At 43.0% G+C, this 20,606-nt stretch overlaps 2 protein-coding genes and 1 pseudogene across 2 annotated transcripts in view; 1 reads left to right on the forward strand and 2 right to left on the reverse strand.

Moving 5' to 3' along the window:
- The window catches only part of LOC141117680 (TBC1 domain family member 14-like), a 234,523-nt gene that overhangs the window by 131,890 nt on the left and 82,027 nt on the right, over positions 1–20,606 (forward strand). The gene's annotated exons all lie outside the window — the stretch shown is intronic.
- The window catches only part of TBC1D14 (TBC1 domain family member 14), a gene marked incomplete at its 5' end in the record, with an annotated part of 46,501 nt that overhangs the window by 19,756 nt on the left and 6,139 nt on the right, over positions 1–20,606 (reverse strand). The window contains 7 exon segments of the mRNA XM_073610582.1: positions 2,140–2,249; positions 7,080–7,208; positions 7,404–7,475; positions 9,915–10,009; positions 10,210–10,290; positions 12,772–12,878; positions 16,654–16,771. Coding sequence (XP_073466683.1) covers positions 2,140–2,249; positions 7,080–7,208; positions 7,404–7,475; positions 9,915–10,009; positions 10,210–10,290; positions 12,772–12,878; positions 16,654–16,771 — 712 coding nt within the window.
- LOC141124367 (U2 spliceosomal RNA) lies at positions 974–1,058 on the reverse strand (annotated as a pseudogene).

Consider the following 20,606-nt stretch of genomic DNA (forward strand, 5'->3'; position numbering starts at 1 on the left):
CCAATTCCCTGATCCCCCGGGGCGTTAGGCTCCTGCGGGGACAAAGGTACTTACAATGGTCTATCTGGCCAAGACCAGACAGACCCCGTTCTCTGGAGGGCCTGCCGAAACAGGACCCACCCAAGTACTAGGTGGGGCTCCCCCGAAGGGAGACCCCATGAGAGAGGGCGAACTAAGCCAAAAGGCCATGTCCACCCCTTCCCAAGACTTTCAGGGCTGGCCCGAGGACCCGCATCCTTACTCGTCACACAGTGAGACAAACGTGACATAAACAAGACGTGACCAGACTACATAGGTTTAAAATAAATAAAAAGTGGGGGAAAGGGATAGTGGAGGAGAGTGAGAAGAAGTGGCCATTGTGTAACACAATGACCAGGCCCTCCGGCCAGGAATAAAAAATTCCTCTGGTCCTAGCCAAAAGGCCCGGCCCAAGAGGCAGGTGCTTAAAAAGCGTGTTATGGTGCAGTGACCTTGGTGCCCAAAATCAAAGTGTCTGCCACACACAGTGATTCTATGGCACCCCTGGCCTGCCACTCCAGGGGCACTACTCCATAGGCTTTCAAGTTCAACCCCAGCCCACAGCCCAGACCACAGCAGCCCCCACCACAGGCAGAAAGGCATGGAGATCCAGAAGCTTGGTGAGAGCCCTTTACCATCAGGCTCCACCGTCGCTCCCATCACTCCTACCTAATTACATTCGGGAAATACTAGCCACTCCCCCCCCCCTCAAAGGGGTAGTAAGCGTTCTCTCCCGAATAACTGTCCGTAGCTAGAGCTACCACAATCCAGGCCAGAAGGCCAGGGACCCGACCCTCCGGCCAGACCCATGTGCAGCACCCATCCTCACCAGGAGGTCCTTTCTAGACTGGTTGGGTAAGCCCACTGAAGCCCCCATGGGCAACAGGTGATGACTTTCCCTCAACCGTCTGTCCAGGTCCAATTACACCATCGGATTTGCATGCGCCCTTCCCACTATTGGTCGGGCCAACATCGCCTCCTCTGGAAACTGATAAGAACAGATACTACACTTGATCTTAGCCAAAAGGCCGAGAAGCGACTTGGTATCAGCTATGCAATCAACAGTACAGCAGAGTTTAGCCTGGGGAAGCGGCACAAGGAGGCAAACCAGTTGTACTGCAGTGCTTAAATGCCATCAAGGGACACGCTGATAGGAGGCACCCCTTGCCTGACGAAGGGGTCCTGCATGCCTCCAAAACGTTGCACTACACCATTTTGTGATGTGATCATTCTTTGAATAAAAATAGTTTGGTTGAAATTGATGATCCTTGGTGTGCTGGCGAATATCTACATATCACACCAATAGGAAGAGCTCCCATCATGCCTTTGCTTCTCTATCCATTCATGGGGAGAATCAACATTACTGCCTTGCCAGATAAAACTTCTCCTGTACAGTATGTGCATTTCAGCTGTGTATTTACCGGCTTGCCTGGAGTTCAGCTTTAAAGTGTTACTGAAGCCACAACAGTAAAATCAGTGTGTTTATGCAGTAAAGCATGCTTGTTATACACTGTGGAACCCAAGGGGTTAATACTCTGCATTGTGTAAAAAGGCTGTTTGATCCTCTCTTCTCTGATCCACCTTTTCTTCCATGGTCTCCAAAAAAATAACCCGATATTTACAGAGCCAGTGGACGGGCTGCACATGCTCAGTTTGGTGTGTATTGCTAGAGAGTTTTTTTTTTCTTGGGAGGGTGCATGTGATCAGCACAGGGCCAATCAGCACTGTCCAGACAGAGGATCAGGGGAGAATGAAAACTCCTCTCACAAACTTTACTAGGAACTGATAAAAGTCACAAGACTGCTATATACTGCTGATAAGAGGTATTAATCAGCTTATATTTACTAAAATAATTGCATTCCCATGTTCTGTGTACTGTGGGAGACCGGATATAGTGAATGCAGGTTCTGGATTTAGTAACACCTTAAGGAATCAATGCTCAAAACTATCTGTGTGCTATAAATCATAGGTTTCAGATTCACAAGCAGGCCTAAGGGGTAAGAGGGAATCATGTATAGGGCTCAGTTAGCCTAAAATGATTTATTTATATAGTTCTATATAAACCTGTTAGTATAAATGAATACGGTCTAAATCAAGCCCAAAACACAGACAAAAGCCTACCAGTCTATTAGGTAGATATCCGGCGTCAGATTGTTTTTCTTGAAGTGCGCAAATAACCTGGGCAAATTTTCTTCAAAAAATACTTCAAATGCTGCAAAGTAGGTCAACATCTACAAAAACAAACAGTGAAAGGGCATGATTAAAAAGTGCACTATTTCCAAAAGCAAAGGACAAGTCAAGGCAAGAAAAATACTACAAACAAAACTGACTAATAATTCCTAAAGCAGTAGTAAACCCGAAAGTATTATATTAAAATCACATCTTACCAATCAATAGATGTTGTAGCTGCATCAGTTCTCTTTCTTTAGGCTTTCCTTCTCTTATTTTCACCTAGTGATCTGGCCAGCAAGTCTATTTCAAAAAAACAAGCTCTCTTGCAGATGTAGCAGATAGAGGAATAAGACATAACTTTTTTCCACTGATGGGTGCTTACAATGATCAGCTTTATTTTGTTTTGTAAAACTTTCACCCCAAAAGGAAAAACCTGTTTTTGGAGTTCAGCTTCAATTTGTTAGTTGATCTGCTAGTACAGTGGTTCTCGACTCCTGTCCTCAGGGCCCACTAATAGGCCAGGTTTTAAGTATTACCTTGGGGAGATGCAGACTAGAATACTGCAATCACTGAGCAGCAAATAATATCACCTGTGATGTATTTCAGTTATCTTGCAAACCTGGCCTGTTAGTGGGTCCTGAGGACAGGAGTTGAGAACCACTGTGCTAGTACATCTAACAATCCCCTCACCCTCAGACTGAGACTGACAATGTTGCTGTCCAAAGGTGACCCCTGTGCTCCTTCATCCAGAGTGGGAGCACTCTAATACAGGTGTGTTACTGGCCAGATCATCAGGTGAAAACAGAGGGGAAAAAAGCCTAAAAAGAAAACGAATGCAGCTAATGATTGGTAAACTGCAATGTTTAAATTTTTTGGTTTTAGGTTTAATCGCTTGCTTACCGGGCACTTAAACCCCCCTCCTGCCCAGGACAATTTTCAGCTTTCAGCGCTGTCACACTTTGAATGACAATTTTGCGGTCATACAACACTGTACCCAAATGAAATTTTTATCATTTTTTTCACACAAATAGAGCTTTCTTTTGGTGATATTTTATCACTACTGGGGTTTTTATTTTTTGCTAAACAAAGATGGAAAATTTTGATAGTTTGTTATAAAATTTTGCAAACAGGTAATTTTTCTCCTTCATTGATATGCGCTGATGAGGCTGCACTGAAAGGCACAGATAAGGCGGCACTGATGGACCCTGATAGGTGGCACTGATGGGTAGCACTGGTGATGAGGCACTGATTGGTGACATTGATAGGTGGCACTGTGGGCACTGATAGGTGGCACAGATGAGGCGGAGGCTGCTCTCCTTGATTGCGACCAATGTCCCTCTGACAGCCACCAGTTATCGGCTTTTTTTTTTTTTTTTTCCCCTCACGCTATCAGGGTGAGGAGAAAAAAAATAGCTGATTTACATCACATGATCAGCTGTCTTTGGCTGACAGCTGATCACGTGGTAAGGGGTCTGGATCGACCCCTTACTCCGATCTGTGATCAGGCGAGCCTCAGACTCGCCTGATCATAGAGCGCGCCGCGCGTGACCTCTGCAGGGGGCGCAGGCCGCTCGAACACGGGAGGATGTCTATTGCAGTCTTCCTGGCAAGGTAGGTCCGCGCTGTAGCCGTCATCCGGCTGTAGCACAGATCTGAAGGGGTTAATATTGCTCTGTCACAGCACATAGCGTTTTAGACAGTGGGTCAATTCATAATTTGCCATTTGTGTAATATTTGATTACAAAAGATTATTATACAGCTTTTTGCTGCATAAAGCAACTTCTGTGGGGCATTAACTGTTCTATAAGTACCTATAGAGGAGAGCAGAAAAAAAAGCCTTTGCAGGCAAGGATAAAATAGCCATTCATGAGATAAAATGTTGATTTATGAGACATTATTGCTTTCAGTGGTTAAAGTGGAACTAAACTCTCTCAATGTTCACTATTTTAATCCTTATGCTGTTAGCATTAGTAAATAGATATTATTTGCATTTCTTCAGTTTCTTCCTGATTTCTGGCCTAGGCCAAAATGATTATTATTTATTATTATTCAGGATTTATATAGTGCCAACAGTTTGCGCAGTGCTTTATAACATGGGGAAGACAGTACAGTTACAATACAATTCAATACAGGAGGGATCAGAGGGCTCTGCTCATTAGAGCTTACAATCTAGAAGGGAGGGTCAAGTGGAACAAAAAGGTAATAGCTGTGGGGGATGATCAGATGGAGAAAATTAAAATACAGTTGTTAGTTGTGGGTAGGATAGGCTTCTCTGAAGAGGAGGGTCTTCAGGGATCGTCTAAAAGCTAATAGAGTAGGAGGTAAATCGGACCGATTGGGGTAATGAGTTCCATAGGATTGGAGAGGTTCTGGAAAAGTCCTGGAGACGAGCATAGAAGGAGGTGATGACGGAGTTAGAGAGCAGGAGGTCTTGAGAATAACGAAGAGAACAATTAGGTTGGTATTTTGAGACTACGCTAGTGATGTAGCTAGGGGCAGAGTTGTGGATGGCTTTGTAAGTAGTTGTTAGCATTTTGAATTTAATTTGTTGGGTGAGCAGAAGCCAGTGGAGGGACTGACAGAGGAGTAGCAGACACAGAGCGATTGGTAAGGTGGATGAGTCTGGCAGCAGCATTCATAATAAATTGAAGGGGGGGGGGGGGGTAGACTATGTAGAGGTAAACCAGTGAAAAGAGAGTTTCAGTAGTCGAGAGATGACCAGGGAGTGAATTAAGAGCTTTGTTGTGTCATTGGCTAGACAGGGGTGTATTTTGGAGATGTTGCGGTGGTTGAGGTGGCAAGATTTGGACAGCGATTGGATGTGGGGCTTAAAGGAGAGTTCAGAGTCCAGGACTACACCTAGGACCTTGGTATGCGGGGATGGGCTTATAGTTGTGCCATCGATTTTGACAGAGAGATCAGGGGAAGAGGTATGAGGGGGAGGAAAAATTATAAGTTAGGTTTTGGATAGATTGAGTTTGAGGAAGTGGTGTGACGTCCAGACTGATATATTGGATAGTAAATTAGTGATACGTGAGGAGACTGAAGGAGTGAGTTGAAGGGTAGAGAAATAGATTTGGGTGTCGTCAGCGTAGAGATGGTATTGGAAGCCATGGGAGGCTATCAGCTGCCCCAGGGAAGAGGTGTAGATTGAAAATAGGAGAGCTCCAAGAACAGAACCTTGGGGGACCCCAACAGAGAAAGAGAGAGAAGAGGAGGAAGTAGAATTTTAAGTAACAAAAGGTGCGGTTGGATAAATAGGAAGAGAACCAGGGAAGAGTACAGTCACTGAGACCAAAGGCGTGGAGTTTTTTTTTCAGGAGGAGGGGGGTAGTTAACTGTATCAAAGGCAGCAGAAAGGTCCAGGAGTAGGAGTACAAAATAGTTTCCATTGGTTTTGGCCCTTAGTAGATCGTTTGTTAGTTTCAGAAGAGCAGTTTCTATGGCTGTGTTGAGGACGAAATCCAGACTGAAGGAGATCAAGAAAGCTATTATTAGTAAGGTGGTCACTTGGTTGTAGACTAGACGTTCAAGGAGTTTGGATAAAAAGGGGAGCAAGGAGATGGGGCTTGGGTTGTTAAGATTGGATGGGTCCAGTGAGGGCTTTTTAAGTATGGGGCTGACAAGTGCATGTTTTAGAGAGTTGGGGAAGATGCCAGAAGAGAGGGAGAGATTGAAGATGTGGGTTAGAAAGCGTAGAATAGAGCCAGAGGGTGAACGTTGCATCTGTGAGGAAACAGGATCCAGAGGGCAGGTGGTAAGATGGACGTTAGCAAATAGTTTAGCAACCTCGTCTATAGTGGTGGGGCTGAAAGAGGGAAGTAATGATTGTACCTGTGGGCATGAAGTGTAAAGTGTGGAGGATATCTGAACAGTAGAGATCTCCTTGCGATATGATGTCATATTCCAGGAGTCCTCATGGACATTTTTTTTTCTTTCATCTGGAGGAGGGTTTTTCTCAGTTAAGAACACCCTCCTGCCTGTGTTCCGTCAGATTTTGTAACGGAAGTGACATTCTGTCACTGCCATCTTGGTACACCCCGCACTCGTCCGCAGTAAGCCTACAGTCAGAAGGCGCCAAGCGGACATGTTTTTACACCCACTGGAGCCTTGCATTTCACATTTATTTTTACCAGTAAACTCTGCTTATATAGTGATATACAGTATATTGAAATCTGTCTCACTGTTTTGACGTTGAATTTTAAAAACAGCGGCAAGCCAGCTGATCTCACAGGTTTGCTAATCTAACAGAACACCGCTGCTTTTAAAATTAAACATTAAAACAGTGAGACGGATTTCAAAATACTGTATTTCACTATATAAGCTCAGTTTACTGATAAAGACAAGTGTGAAATGCAAGACTCCGGTGGGTGTAAAAAGATGTCCGCTTGTCGCCTTCTCGCTGTATCCTTACTGCGGCCAAATGTGGGGTGTACCAAGATGGCTGTGACGGAACGTCACTTCCGTTACAAAAGCTGACGGGTCATCTAATCTGACAGAACACCTGCCTGAGTTAAGGGCAGATAGATTCCATGAAGATTCCATACTCAAGACAGGTACAGCCAGAAATGCTAGGGGGTGGTTTTTAAAAAAAGTGATAACAAAATAAAGCATGGAGGCATGGATGGATGGGTAATTTGCCTTGAATAATAAAAATGAATTAAATTGCATTTTCAGTTTGTGATTCTCAGAAACAGTTTAGTTCCACTTTAAATAATTATGTCATGTGAAAAAAATAACAATCCTACACTGAGGTTTTGAATTGAAAGTTTATGACAACATTATCATGTAATGAAATAACAAATGTATTTAAAATAAGTCATGCAACTTCGTGAATTGACCTAAAATATCAATTAACGTAAACTTAAAGCAATTTGCCCAATACTTACAAGGCCATGGTCCACTCTGAAAAATGCCATCTGACAGGGTTTATTTAAGAGGTTTGCGAAAGCGATAAAGGCATCAGCAGTATCTAGGTTCAGGATCAAAACAGCAGCTATAAAAGACATGCCCTGTACCTGAAACACAGGAAACAATGGAAGATACCATCAGTGATCAGGAGAACAGAATCTTTTACACACACACAGAAGTCTGGGACATATATTATGTGTAGTGGGGACTGCTGTATGCATTTCTTATCCTCACACTACACATAAGTGGAGTCATCATAACATGGTTTACGTTCATGGGTATTCTTTGTACAGCAAACTTACATAACCAACATCGGGTCTGTAACAAGTGTAGGCTCCTAAAATACTGTGCAGCATGTCATGGTAAGGACCACCCTGAAACCAAAAAAAAAAAATAACAAAACAAAAAGGAAAACATCAACACAAACTAGAAACTAGGCAATACTCTCCAGCACATGTGCTCAATATGGCCCCCCAGGCAATTTCATGTGGCCCTTGCACCTCTCCTGCACCTGCAGCACCCCCCTCGTCTCTGCCCCCACCTTGTCTCAGTAGTCAGCAGCAGAGAGGAGGACAGAACTCCTCCTACAGATCCTGCGCCTCTCTGTGCAGCCACAGCACCACCTCATCTCTGCCTCCCCTGGTCTCAGCATTCAAACTCTGGAAGCTGACTTCAGCCTTCCTCTGGTCCACCCCTCCAGACCAAACACTTTCAGCTTTCCAGCCCCCCCCCCCAGCTTCTTCCTGGCAACAGCACAAGGTAAGAGGGGTGCATTGTGATATAAGGTAGAGTAGGTGACTCTTGATTTCTGATGGTGGGGGGGGGGGGGGGGGACTCTTGACACCTGATGTAAGGGGGTGTGGGGTGCTCTGGACATCTAATCTTACAGATACAACTGGCCCTTTGAGGGCAACCATATCGCTGATCTGGTCCGCAATGAAATGAAGATTGACACCCTTAATCTACAGCCTCTTTAACCCCTTTCCGCTGGCAAGAGGCAGCTCTTTAAGGGGATTTTAAGGCCAGGGGTGTTTTGTTGGCTTCCTGATGTGGTGATCACTGACTGGTAGTCCATCCTTCCTGCTCTCGACTGTAAACAGTGACCGAACGCTGTCTGTGAGAGTGTGGTCACAGTGCTGGGGGCACACAATTATGCACACATGTGGTAGCACAGAGTTAAAGCTCACCTCCACATATGAGTGTACTGGCGGGAAGGCATTGAAGAAAAATTACTTACAAAAAAAAAAAAAAAATTGCAAGCAGGTTTACTTTTGGGGTAGAAGAGGTAGTTTTGTTCTTTGCGCAAAATAGACAAACATTTTCTTTTTTGATTACCCTCCAACTATTTCATATGTACAATGAAGTGTACAATCCCTGCCAAATGCCATGACTAAGTAACTCATGTGTTACTCATGGGATGGCCAACCAATGGCTGAAGCAAGAAGACGCTGTACATTGTCCATACCTGCACATCATGGCAATTACTCCTGGGCACTATGCAAATTCAAATCTGTTTTCAAGTGACCCTATGCTTTGTTTGTGTAAGGCAGATTTGCTTTAAAGTGGTTCTAAAGGCAGAAGGTTTTTTTTTTTTTTTACCTTAAAGTCTTCATTCCTTACATTAAGGTAAAAAATGTTTAGGCAATTGCATCCCCCCTTTTACCTACAGAGCCCTCACTCGATTCAGTGATGTGCACATCTGCAGCTCTTCTCTCCCCGGCTTTGCTGGAGCATCGGGAGCCATTGGCAGCCAGTGACGAGAGAGCAGTGGGCGGGGTAGAGCTATGCTGTGTGTGTCAATGGACACATATAGTGTGGCTTAGGAGCGAGCTCGCATCAGTGCCCCTATAGCAAGCGACTTGCTATGGGGGCACTCAGAGGGCGGTGGAGTCAGGAGCGCAAGAGGGGGACCCAAAAAGAGGAGGATCAAGGCTGCCCTGTGCAAGACCATTGCACAGAGTAGGTAAGACATGTTTTTTGTTTGAAAAAAAAATCCCTTAAAAATCACTGTAAAGCCAGCCCACAAAAGTGGCTTATTATTCTCGTCCCTTCGCTAGCCTGCAACTGCCCTATGCAAGATTGAAGGCGATCCTAGTCACAGCCTACTGTCAAACATCACCATTGTCATGTGTGAGGAAGCGTTACATGCTCTCCTATCTGGAAGTAGTGGGTATTTCTCCTCACTTCCAATGGCAGTGACCAGAGCAGCAGGGGGAATAAAAGGGAAGGTAGGCATACCCTGTTGCAGAGGCCGCCATTAAATTGAACATGTTGCTTTGATCTGCATAGGCACAAATTGTTACTGTTACTCAGGGCTCTGTAACAACTTTTTTTTTTTTTGTTTTTCAGTTTTAAACAAACAAAAACATTGTTTTAATGCACAATCAACTGTCTGTCTATCTAAGCTTATCCCTTGACCATCCCTGGATCCAGCGGAGAATGGTTAGAATAAAGCTGGGAAAGAATCACTATGTTGATACCCGCTGGCTGAACAATCTTAGCAGGAAAATGCAATGGTTGTCAAATAGATTTTTTTCCACAAGGTTTTTAACAATGTCACATTGATTAATGGCTGCCGAACAGAGCGTGCGAAAAAAAAAAAAAAAAAAGGGATTTATGCAGATGTTACCTGCAGTGAAACCCATAAGCCAAAATGGATCAAGAAATATAGGCAGCAGTAGTTCTATTAAAATCCTTACTTTTCTTGATTTTTATATATTCCTGAACAACAAAGATATTCAAAAAATGTTGAGAGCAAAAGAAAAATGTCTGAGACAAGAACATATAGCAAACATGGTAATATTGCGACATACCTTCTGGAAAATACAAAGATTTGGGAACGTCCGAGAAATATCCAGTTTTATGAGCTCCAAGCTGGCTTCGCGGTCAGCTGCAGACAAACCTGAGTCTATAAAAATAAAAAAATGACCAAATGGTTAAATTCTTACATCAGTGTTAAATCGTTTTTCAGATAAAATAATATTCTCATCAAATTTAGAGGTTAAAAAAAGAGTATCTATATTGAGAGCAGCAGCAGAAAGTCATGTAAAAGGTGGAAGTCTATTAGACAATCACAGACTGATTAGGTACAGAGAATGTTCCTCTTACCTTCATTCTCCACTTCAGAGCCCCCCATGCTCAGGAATTTCCATCTGTCTCTGGCCCGAGATAAGCAAATATCATATAGCTCTGGAAAATACACATAAATACATCATTGCTTTTCACAAGGCTCTTCAATACTTTGCACTATAGGGCTTCATGCAGATTGGACATTTGGAGATTTCTCCTAGATGCCTTTCCTCCTGGCAGCGGCATTTCAGCAGAAAAAAAAAGAAAAAGAAAAAAAAAACACCTATACGTGCATTGAAACACACAGGAGTGTTTAGAGGCAGAAAGAAAAAATGCTATATGCCCATAGCAGAAGAACGAAAAAAAGTTGTGTGTGCATGAGGCCCAAGTAAGAAATAGGAGCTTTGGACAAACTTTCCATCTAAATGACAATCTGTCATCTTCTATTACATTTATTTATAGAACATTTTACTGCAACTGTAAAGCGGACACAAGGAAACCTGTACTGAGAAAAATACTGAGCCTTTTGCCTGTAATGCGGATCCTCTCACTTTAAAGCGTCACTAAACCTACATCATTAAAAACCATCAATAAATTGAGTATGAACAGCATGTAATACACCGTGACTATGGGATTTGTTTTCTGCCGCTCTATCTCCCCCTTCTCTCCATGTCCCCAATCCAGCTAGGAGATTTGCAGAGCAGCGGTGGCAGCTCTGCACATGCTCAGTTTTAAGCGAGTTTCTGTGCTAAGCATTTCCTCCCTATCACATCTGAGCAGCCCACGTGACTATAGAGTCACACATGTGGGCGTATACACAGTAGTAAATGACAGCTCACTGCCTCCCTCCTCCATGCCCACCAACCAGCTAAACACAATGAGGGTGGGATATTATATGTAGATTAATGGAGGTTTCACCTCCCTCTTATTCTAAGACAGACTGGAGGGGCGAGACACAGCCTGAGACTAACCGAAATCCGTCCACACCATGTTATTGGCAAAAAATTATAAAAATTGTATTTCAAATATATATTTGTATGACAATTTAAAACAGTTTATGGATATGATTTATTTATTTTTACTCTGTATCCCAAAGGCTGTTTTATTTATCTTGAACGTGTGAGGACTAGAAGCTCTTCCTGCTTATGTTTCCCTGCAGACAGGCTGGGAAAGATCTGGGTCATGTGACAGTTGTATATCGATTAGGAAAAAAAGGTACTTTGAGGTTTTGTTTTGTACTAAAAAAAAAAAAAATTACAGTGCCATCATCCATATACAAAAAGAAGGAATAATATAAATTATTTTATCTACCTTACATATGGTTATTTTTTTGGAAGTATTTTAGCCCTTCTATTAATCTTACAACACACAGCTGTGTATTGAAGGTATGGCACAGAGCTGGGAGCCCCCTGGGGGCTCTCAGTGCCATACCTTCAATATATAGCTGCTTTGTAAATAATATAGGGGGGGTCTCCCTCATTCTATCTTTTTCATGTTTCTCTTTGATAATGCCAGACTATATAGGAATTTATGTATTTCATTACAGATATACACCATATGCCTGCTCCTGAAGAGTGGATTAAATCCACAAAACTCATCAAGCTATTTAAATGCCGTGTTTTAAAAGACTTCATATACAATCTCTTATATATGAATCATGCGTTTACAGGATCCTATATGAACTTTTCTTTTTGAACTATGCAATTTTTAGTTTATTATTGATATGAATTAGATTGCTTATAGGTTGCATATTTACAACTGTTTTGCACCGCTCGGTGATCTCCTGCTTCTCTCCTCCCAGCTGTCAGCAGGAGATTTCACCCCTCCTCTGCAGTGCTCGGAGCAGGCAGGATAGGTCTGGGGGGCTAAGGAAGCGGCGATGAGGCTGATCTCCTCCTCTCCAAGCTGTCAGTGGGGAATCTCGGGCCCGCCCCCTCTGCAGAGCTCCGGTGGGCCATGGAAGTGCCGAGCAGCGCTCAGCTGATCTCTCCTTCTCCAAGCAGTGAGCAGGGGATCTCAGGCCCCCCTCCCTCTGCAGAGCTCCGGCGGGACATAGAAGCACCCAGCGGCGCTATAAAGGTGGTATGGGGCATGGTTGGCTTGCAGAAACACACACAGTTTGCATTGTGTGATACTGTAACGGAGTGGATTCTAGTATTTTACAAACACTTTTACACAGGGGATTCCCGACAGGCAGGGAGGGAGAGAGGGAGAGAAGACAGCACATGGCATGATAAGACCTACCCCGAAAATAAGCCCTACTGTGTCTTATGTTGCCAAAATTAATATAAGACCCAGGCTTATTTTGGGGGAAACACGGTATTACTATTTTGTACTTTGACACATACAGTTCTATAGGAATCAATGAATATGACAATATATTGACCATTTCATCCACTTGCAACCACGTGCTTCATCTAAATTCTCCCAATACCTTTTCCTTTTATCAGGCTTTAAACAATTAGCAAAGCAAGATCGTAAGAAAAAAAATAAAAGAAAAAAACAGCAGTTTAAAAACTATAAAATAAAGAAAATGAACCCCATACCATTATGATTTCCCTCTAAATGATGAAAGACAGATTTGCAGGATTTAGGACTTACCATGGGTAATGTTTAACTCATTGCCAATTGCCAGACTCCAGACTCTCCCTCTCACACTGGGTGGTATTCCCTGCCACCACATTTCTCGAACTTTCCGGGAAGAGCACCTAGTGGAAAAAACCCCTAGAGTAAATTATGTTTTCCACACACATTTAGGCAACATTCAACTTTCATTTTTATTATATAGTATACAACAAGCACTGGATTGCTACCTGTGAGAAATGATTTGAGCTTGCTATGTGGTGCCTCCCGCCCAATGTCCATAAATTGAAAAATCAAAGGAGTTGGGAGAAAAATTGTCAGCCAAGCAGCGCCAGCATTAATTCTGATGCAAGCGCTGTTCGGGTTATTTGACATCTAGTAAGCCAGCTGTCAAAGTACATTAGCTTCCTGGGATGGAGGAATCTGTTCACTATATATTTGTTAGGCAAATCACTTATATCTAAAATGCCTTCATTAGGGCTCGCTCACACGAGTGTCGATACCATCTGTTCATGTGGCATTTTATTCAGCATTTCTAAATGTATGCCATGAATATTACAAATGGTACCACACATCACTGTTCACACAGGAGTGGTAGTGTTGTTGTGCGTTAAAAATTAAGCAGCATATTGCTTTCATGGAGGCATTCACGCTTCTCAACCGCTTCCAATGATTTCAATGGTGATGCTCAAAAACTGCACCTTAACCACTTCCCGACCGGCGCACGGCGATGTACGTCAGCAGAATGGCACGGCTGGGCAAATGGGCGTACCTGTAAGTCCCATTGAATTCCCCGCCGTGCCACTGCGTGCGCGCCGGCCGGGAGCTCCGTTAGCCGGGTCGCGGGTCCCGCGGACTCGACTGCTGCGGGGATACCCGCGATTGCCTCACGGAGAGGATGAACGGGGAGATGCTGATGTAAATGAGCATCTCCCCAGTCTGCCTAGTGACAGTGTCACTGATCTCTGCTCCCTGTCATCGGGAGCAGAGATCAGCGACGTGTCACAGCTAGCCCATCCCCCCTACAGTTAGAACACATCCCTAGTACTGACTTAACCCCTCCCCGCCCCCTAGTGGTTAACCCCTTCACTGCCAGTGTCTTTTACACAGGAATCAGTACATTTTTATAGCACTGATTGCTGTATAAATGACAATGGTCCCAAATATGTGTCAAAAATGTCCGGTGTCCGCCATAATGTCGCAGTCACAATAAAAAAAAAAAAAAAAAAAAAAAAAAAAAAAAAAAATCAATGATCGCCGCCATTACTAGTAAAAAAAAAAAAAATGTTAATAAATAATGCCATTAAACTATCCCCTATTTTGTGAACGCTATAACTTTTGCGCAAACCAAACGCTTATTGCGATTTTTTTTTTTACCAAAAATATGTAGAAAAATACGTATCGGCCTAAACTGAGGAAAAAAAAATGTTTTTTAAATTTTTTGGGGATATTTATTATAGCAAAAAACAAGAAATAATTAGTTTTTTTTTTTCAAAAACTTCGCTATTTTTTTTTTTGTTTAAAGCGCAAAAAATAAAAACCGCAGAGGTGATCAAATACCACCAAAAGAAAGCTATTTGTGGGATAAAAAAAGGACGTCAATTTTGTTTGGGAGCAACGTCGCACGACCGCGCAATTGTCAGTTAAAGAGACGCAGTGCGAATCGTAAAAAGTGCTCTGGTCAGGAAGGGGGTAAATTCTTCCGGGGCTGAAGTGGTTAACAGCACCTACAGCATTTATGGCATATTAGTGAAGCATTTATGAAGTGTTGTCTGGACATTGGAGGAGAGACAGTGAAGGCTCCTGTATCCCAGAATTCACTGGGAAATAGAGAACTAGGACAGGAGTATCTTCAGACACTTCCAGGTTGTACAGAACTGTGTGGTAGTTCAACTTGCTTCTGTGTGCGGGCAAATACATCGACCAGCCAGCAATACTGACAGTGCCAGGGAAGAGCAGAGGCATTGAGCATTAATGCTAGTGGCAAAGATTTTTGTGTCAGCAAAAGACCTCATCAGCAAGTGTCAGTAAGGCTGATAATAATGCATCAGTACTCATAGAAGAGCTGCAACAGCACCTGGAATCATACAACCCAAGTATCCCGAGCTATTGTAACGCATACTGTAAAAGAAAAAAAGAAAAAAAAAAAAAGGAAAGATTTGGCAACAAGTCACCGAGCGAGTATTATCCTTCGACTCCAGGAAGCAGGAGAGCATTAGTGGGTATGATTACATGGCTGCTCTTTTTTCATTTTATATAATTATTAAATTTTATATAATTATTAGTATGGGAAGTCCCTGTGAGGTCTGTGCCCAGTAAAATATATGTAATCATAAAAAAAGATCTACCATATAATCAAAAATGTCTGCTATAACAAAATGACAAAGCTTTTCAATAACAGTTTATATAGTGCTGCGAGTCTTCAATATCGTGATGATTCCTTTAAAGTGCCATCTGTGCAGAAAAAGTGCTTCAAAAGAGCAATCCCTGCTGAAATGTATGGCAAAGGTGATGAAAGTGCTTCTCTTCCTCCTGTGCCCTCACTCACCAGCTATCCATGTAAAGATTGCCTGTACTGGTAAAATATAATCTTTCATACCTTGGAGACACCATCTCTTGGATTTTGGAATGCAAACTGCGGACTGCACAGCGTTTTTTATGCTTGTCATGATAGACCAACACGTGAGTGGATATTTTATAATAAAACCTTTCTAAAACGATATCACGCCATGTATGCTCTATTTCCTATCCTATGAGTACATCTAAACTATTGGGGATGTATGGAAGAAATAAAGACACATCTATGAGAATAGATAGATAGATAGATAGATAGATAGATAGATAAATTTTTCTGCACAGATGGTACTATAAAGGAATCATCACGATATTGAAGAATCACAGCACTATATAAAAACTTTTATTGATATGCTTAGTCATTTGTTATAGCAGACATATGTTGATTATATGGTAGATATTGTAGGACGATTTTGTTATGATTCCATATATTATACTGAGCACATACAGTGCAGGAACTTCCCATACTAATTCTTAAAGGAGTACACACCTTTTTCTTGCAGAAGTCAAAACTTAAAGAAGTTGTAAAGGCAGAAGGTTTTTTTCAGCTTAATGCATTCTATGCATTAAGATAAAAAAACCTTTGTGTGTAGCAGCCTCCCCAGCACCCCCCCCAATTACCCAAGCTCCTTCTCCCTCCAGCGATGTCCATGATCCCCTCAGCCATCCAGTACACTCCTCCTGATTGGCTCCCATGGCTGTCAAAGTCAGTCAGCCAGCCAATCAGGGGAGAGAGGGGGCGGGGCCAGGTCGGGGCTCCGTGTGAATGGAAACACGGAGCTCTGACTCGGCTTGGGTGCACCCCTGTAGCAAGCTGCTGGCTGAAGGGCACTAAAAGGAGGGAGGGGCTAGGAGCAGCAAAAAGGGACCCAAGAAGAGGAGGATCTGGGCTGCTCTGTGCAAAACCAACTGCACAGAGGAGGCAAGTATAACATGTTTATTAGAAAAAAAAAAAAAAACAAGCCTTTACAATCACTTTAATGTAAATTCATTTGAGCACACCACAGCGTGGGGACACTTATATTATTTATATAATTATTGTTGTATATCCAAATCAACATATCAGTTTGATCCTTTTCTCTAAATCACTTCCCCTTTCAGCACTTCCTACTAGAAAAGCAAAGCTTCCATGGGCATTTATCGAGCATTCTTGAAGCATTTTCAGCGCTTCATAAACAACGAAGATACTTCAGAAATGCTACAGAAGCGTTAATGAGCATTGCTACGTTCTTCATAATCAACACATGTGTGAACAAGCCCTTCGGCGACAGATCCCCTTTAACCATCCTAACCCCACCAAAGTCTGGGAAAATCCATTTTTCTCACATGGTTTCCCAGTTGGGTAGAATTTCCGTGTTCCATGTTAAAGCTGCACTTCCAATACTCTCTTCCAGCTTGCATCGCTCTTGCAGTTGTTTCTTCCTCCTCTGGGCCTCTTTAAATTCTGAAAACACAGGATAATTAAAAATGCAGCATGCATGTAACCGTACTCTACAGGCTGGCATAACCCGGCTTGAAAGGAAACCTAGAAACTGGAGGATGTTAAATAGCTCAGATGAAAGAGTATTTGTTCGGCTCTATGGGGAAAGCAGAATTCCCCAGTGACTGGCTCATTATAAATCAGAAATCTGGCAGATATAAAGCACAATTTTGGCACAGAGACAAATCTCTTAATACAGAGCAAGAAGTAGTACACCACAATATGAATAAGGACAGCTAGAGATACCGCTAGGCAAAATTTTAATCCGATCAGAAGGCAATGGATATACAGTATTACTGGGGACTGCTAATAGAGGAAACCAGTACCGGCAGAAATAAAGAGGCAGCCACTGCTCATCTCTTTCTGAAATTGCCAGTTGCCTTGCTTTACGTGGATTCAGTGGCTAAAATCCGGAGACCTGAAACTAGTATGAGTTCTTCATTCATTGGTGGCATGCTTGTTATTGGTCTATAACTGGCTGAATGGACAACTAGTATTTCAGGAATGTGGTCAGCAATGACAGCCTTGATTTTTTTTTTTTTTTTTTAAAGCAGCACAGGCTTTCAAGTGGATGCATCACCTGCAAGCTTTAAAACATTAAATCACATGTAACTCTATTAACTAAAATCTCATAAGCTTTAACATTTTATTGTCAAACTTTTTAAATCTGCAATGTTCACTGAAGTAATACTCATTTCTGCCATAAGTCTCCTTACTCATATTCATTGTTATATGAATATGAGTAAGGACACCCGACAGGGTAACTCTCCCTTACTCTATCCAAAATTTAAAAAAAAAAAAAAGTTTTACCTATAGTTCTACTCTAAAAAGGTAGCCTTTTCAACAAATTGCAGATGTTTATTCTTTATCCTCGATGCAACTGGTCCCTCCAATTGGTGGATTCCCAAACTAGAAATAATGCATTGCTATTAATTACAAAGGATACAGATCTGATTGCATATGTGAAAATACGGGACAACTTGGGAACTAGCAACCACAGGATTATTAAATTCAGCATAAAAAAAAAAACATAGGAAAGGATGGCACAAGGGGAGTACAAGAACTCAATTTCAAAAGAGCCAACTTTTCTAAACTGCGTGCAATGCTACAGGATATTAAGAGGGACCATATCCTTGGAACATTGAACGCAGAGGAAAAATGGGAGTGCTTTAGGAACATATTAAAAAAAGAAAATAACAGAGTGCATTCCAAGGGGTAATAAATATAGAACAAAGGTTAAACCTGGGTGGCTGAACCAGAACATAAAATGTCATATTAAGGACAAAAAAAAATAAAAACAAAAAAGTACAAAGCGGAGGGGTCATTGTCAGCATTCCAAAACTACAAGGAATGCATTAAGAAGTTTAACCACTTCCCGCCCATCACGCCCATCATATAGCAATAGGACGTCGGAAAATTGTTATCCTGACCAGACGTCTTATTACATGACCAGGATAACAAGCCAGGGCACGCAGCGATCGGTGGTGCGGCATGTCAGTCTGACACACCGCATCTCCGATCTGTCTAAAGAGTCTCTGATGAGGCTCTTTACCATGTGATCAGCTATGTCCAATCACAGATGATCACGGTGTAAACAGGAAAAGCCGTATATGACAGACGCGAGTAGAGGAGAGCTGATCATCTGCTCTCCTGATTGGGGGGGGGGGTGTGCGCTGATTATCAGCACAGCCCCCCCAAGATGCCCACCCAGGACCACCAAGGATGTCCACCAGGTATGCCAACCATGGCCACCAGGGATGCCATTGTGTGCCCACATATGATGCCAATCAGTGCCCATCAGCAATGCCTACCAGTGCCTCCATAGCAGTGATGCCCATCAGTGCCGCCCATCGGTGTCCATCCGTGCCACCTGGGTACAGTGTAGCATAACTGCGCAATTGTCATTTAAACAGCGACAGCGCTGAAAGCTGAAAATTGGCTTGGGCAGGAAGGGGGGGGGGGGGTGCCTGCTATTGAAGTGGTTAAGAACGTAATCAGGGCAGATACAAAAAAAGACTATGAGAGACACATAGTGGAGGAGGAGAGTAGGAAAAATCCCAAGAAATGTTTTAAATATACTAACAGTAAAAAGGCAAGGTCAGAACACATAGGCCCCATAAAGGACGGGAAAAGGGAAGATGGTTACTGATGACAAGGAGAAGGCAGCTGTACTAAATGCTTTCTTCTCCTCAGTCTTCACACAGCAAAAGGAGGAGTATACCGACCACGACAGTATTGTTAGTAACACCTCACAGGATCTACCCTTGTGGCTAACAGAGGCCGGAGTCCAGAAAAGATTAGAGAAGCTCAACATAGATAAAAATTAACAGGACAAGATGGCTTACACCTGAGAGGCCTCAAAGAACTCAGTCAGGTTAAAGCCAGACTGCTATTCCTAATCTTTATGGACAGCATACTGACAGGATTGATACCAGCTGACTGGTGAAAAGCCCACGTGGTACCAATATTCAAAAGAGGGCAGAAACAAACCCCCCGAAAACTATAGGCCTGTCAGTCTAACATCAGCAGTTTGTAAACTATTTGAGGGGATAATAAGGGACCATATCCAAGAGTTTGCTGATGAAAACAGTATCATTAGCAGTAATCAGAATGGGTTTACGGAAGGACGGTCTTGCCAAACCAACCTATTAACGAGGGAGTGAGCTGCCATCTGGACAGGGTTAGGCCGGTGGATGTGGTGTATCTGGATTTTGCGAAAGCATTTGCTACAGTCCCCCACAAACGCTTAATCTACAAACTGAGTCGGAGGGTATAGAGCAGGGGTAGGCAACCTGGGGCCCTCCAGCTGTTGTGAAACTACATTTCCCATGAGGCATTGCAAGGCTGGCAGTTACAATTACTCCCAGAGGCATAATGGGACTTTTAGTTCTGCAACAGCTGGAGGGCCCCAGGGTGCCTACCCCTGGTATAGACTATAGGGTTTGTTCTTGGATAGAAACCTGCTGCTGGGGCGTGTCCAAAGAGTAGTGATAAAAAACGTGTACTCAGAATGGTCTAGAGTGGTTAGCGGGGTATCCCAAGGCTCTGTCCTGGGACCAATTCTGTTTAATTTATTTATAAATGATACAGAGGATGGGATAAATAGCTCAATCTCAGTGTTTGCTGATGACACAAAAATATGTAGGGCAATAACAAAGCAGGATATATAAACTTTACAAGAGGACCTGAATAAATTAATGGAGTGGGCTACTAGATGGCAAATGAAGTTTAACATTGGGTAATGTACTTGGGGGGGTGTAAAAATATAAAACGCAAGTTATTCATGGGGGGGGGGGGGGGGGGGAGAACCCCTAGGGGATCCCAGGATGGAGAAGGATCTGGGGGTCCTAGTAGTCCTGGGGGTCCTAGTAGAAGACAGACTGAGCAATAGCATGCAGTGTCAAGCTGCAACAAGCAAAGCCAGCAGAATATTGGCATGCAGTAAAAAGGGAATTTACTCCAGGGATAAAACAATAATTCTGCCACTTTATAAAACTCTGGTATGTCAGCATCTGCAGTATTCCATCCAGGTCACCAACCTTCAGAAAGGATGTGCTGGAGCGAGTCCAGAGAAGGGCAACTAAATTAAAATGGGGCCTGCACACAGGCCCACTGCTTTCAGAAAATGCCCCTGACCTGAGCTCATCATTGCGCATCCATTCCAGATGCTTGTATGTGACATCACATGCAAGCACGTGGGCTGGATGCGAGAGGTGGATCAGCAGGATGAGGGTGCCAGCACAGGTAGATGTGCCTCATCTCTGCTTCCTTTCACCACTCTGCATATCATAGATAAGAG

The sequence above is a fragment of the Aquarana catesbeiana genome, linkage group LG01 (assembly GCF_042186555.1).
Source record: "Aquarana catesbeiana isolate 2022-GZ linkage group LG01, ASM4218655v1, whole genome shotgun sequence".
Lineage (NCBI taxonomy): Eukaryota > Metazoa > Chordata > Amphibia > Anura > Ranidae > Aquarana > Aquarana catesbeiana.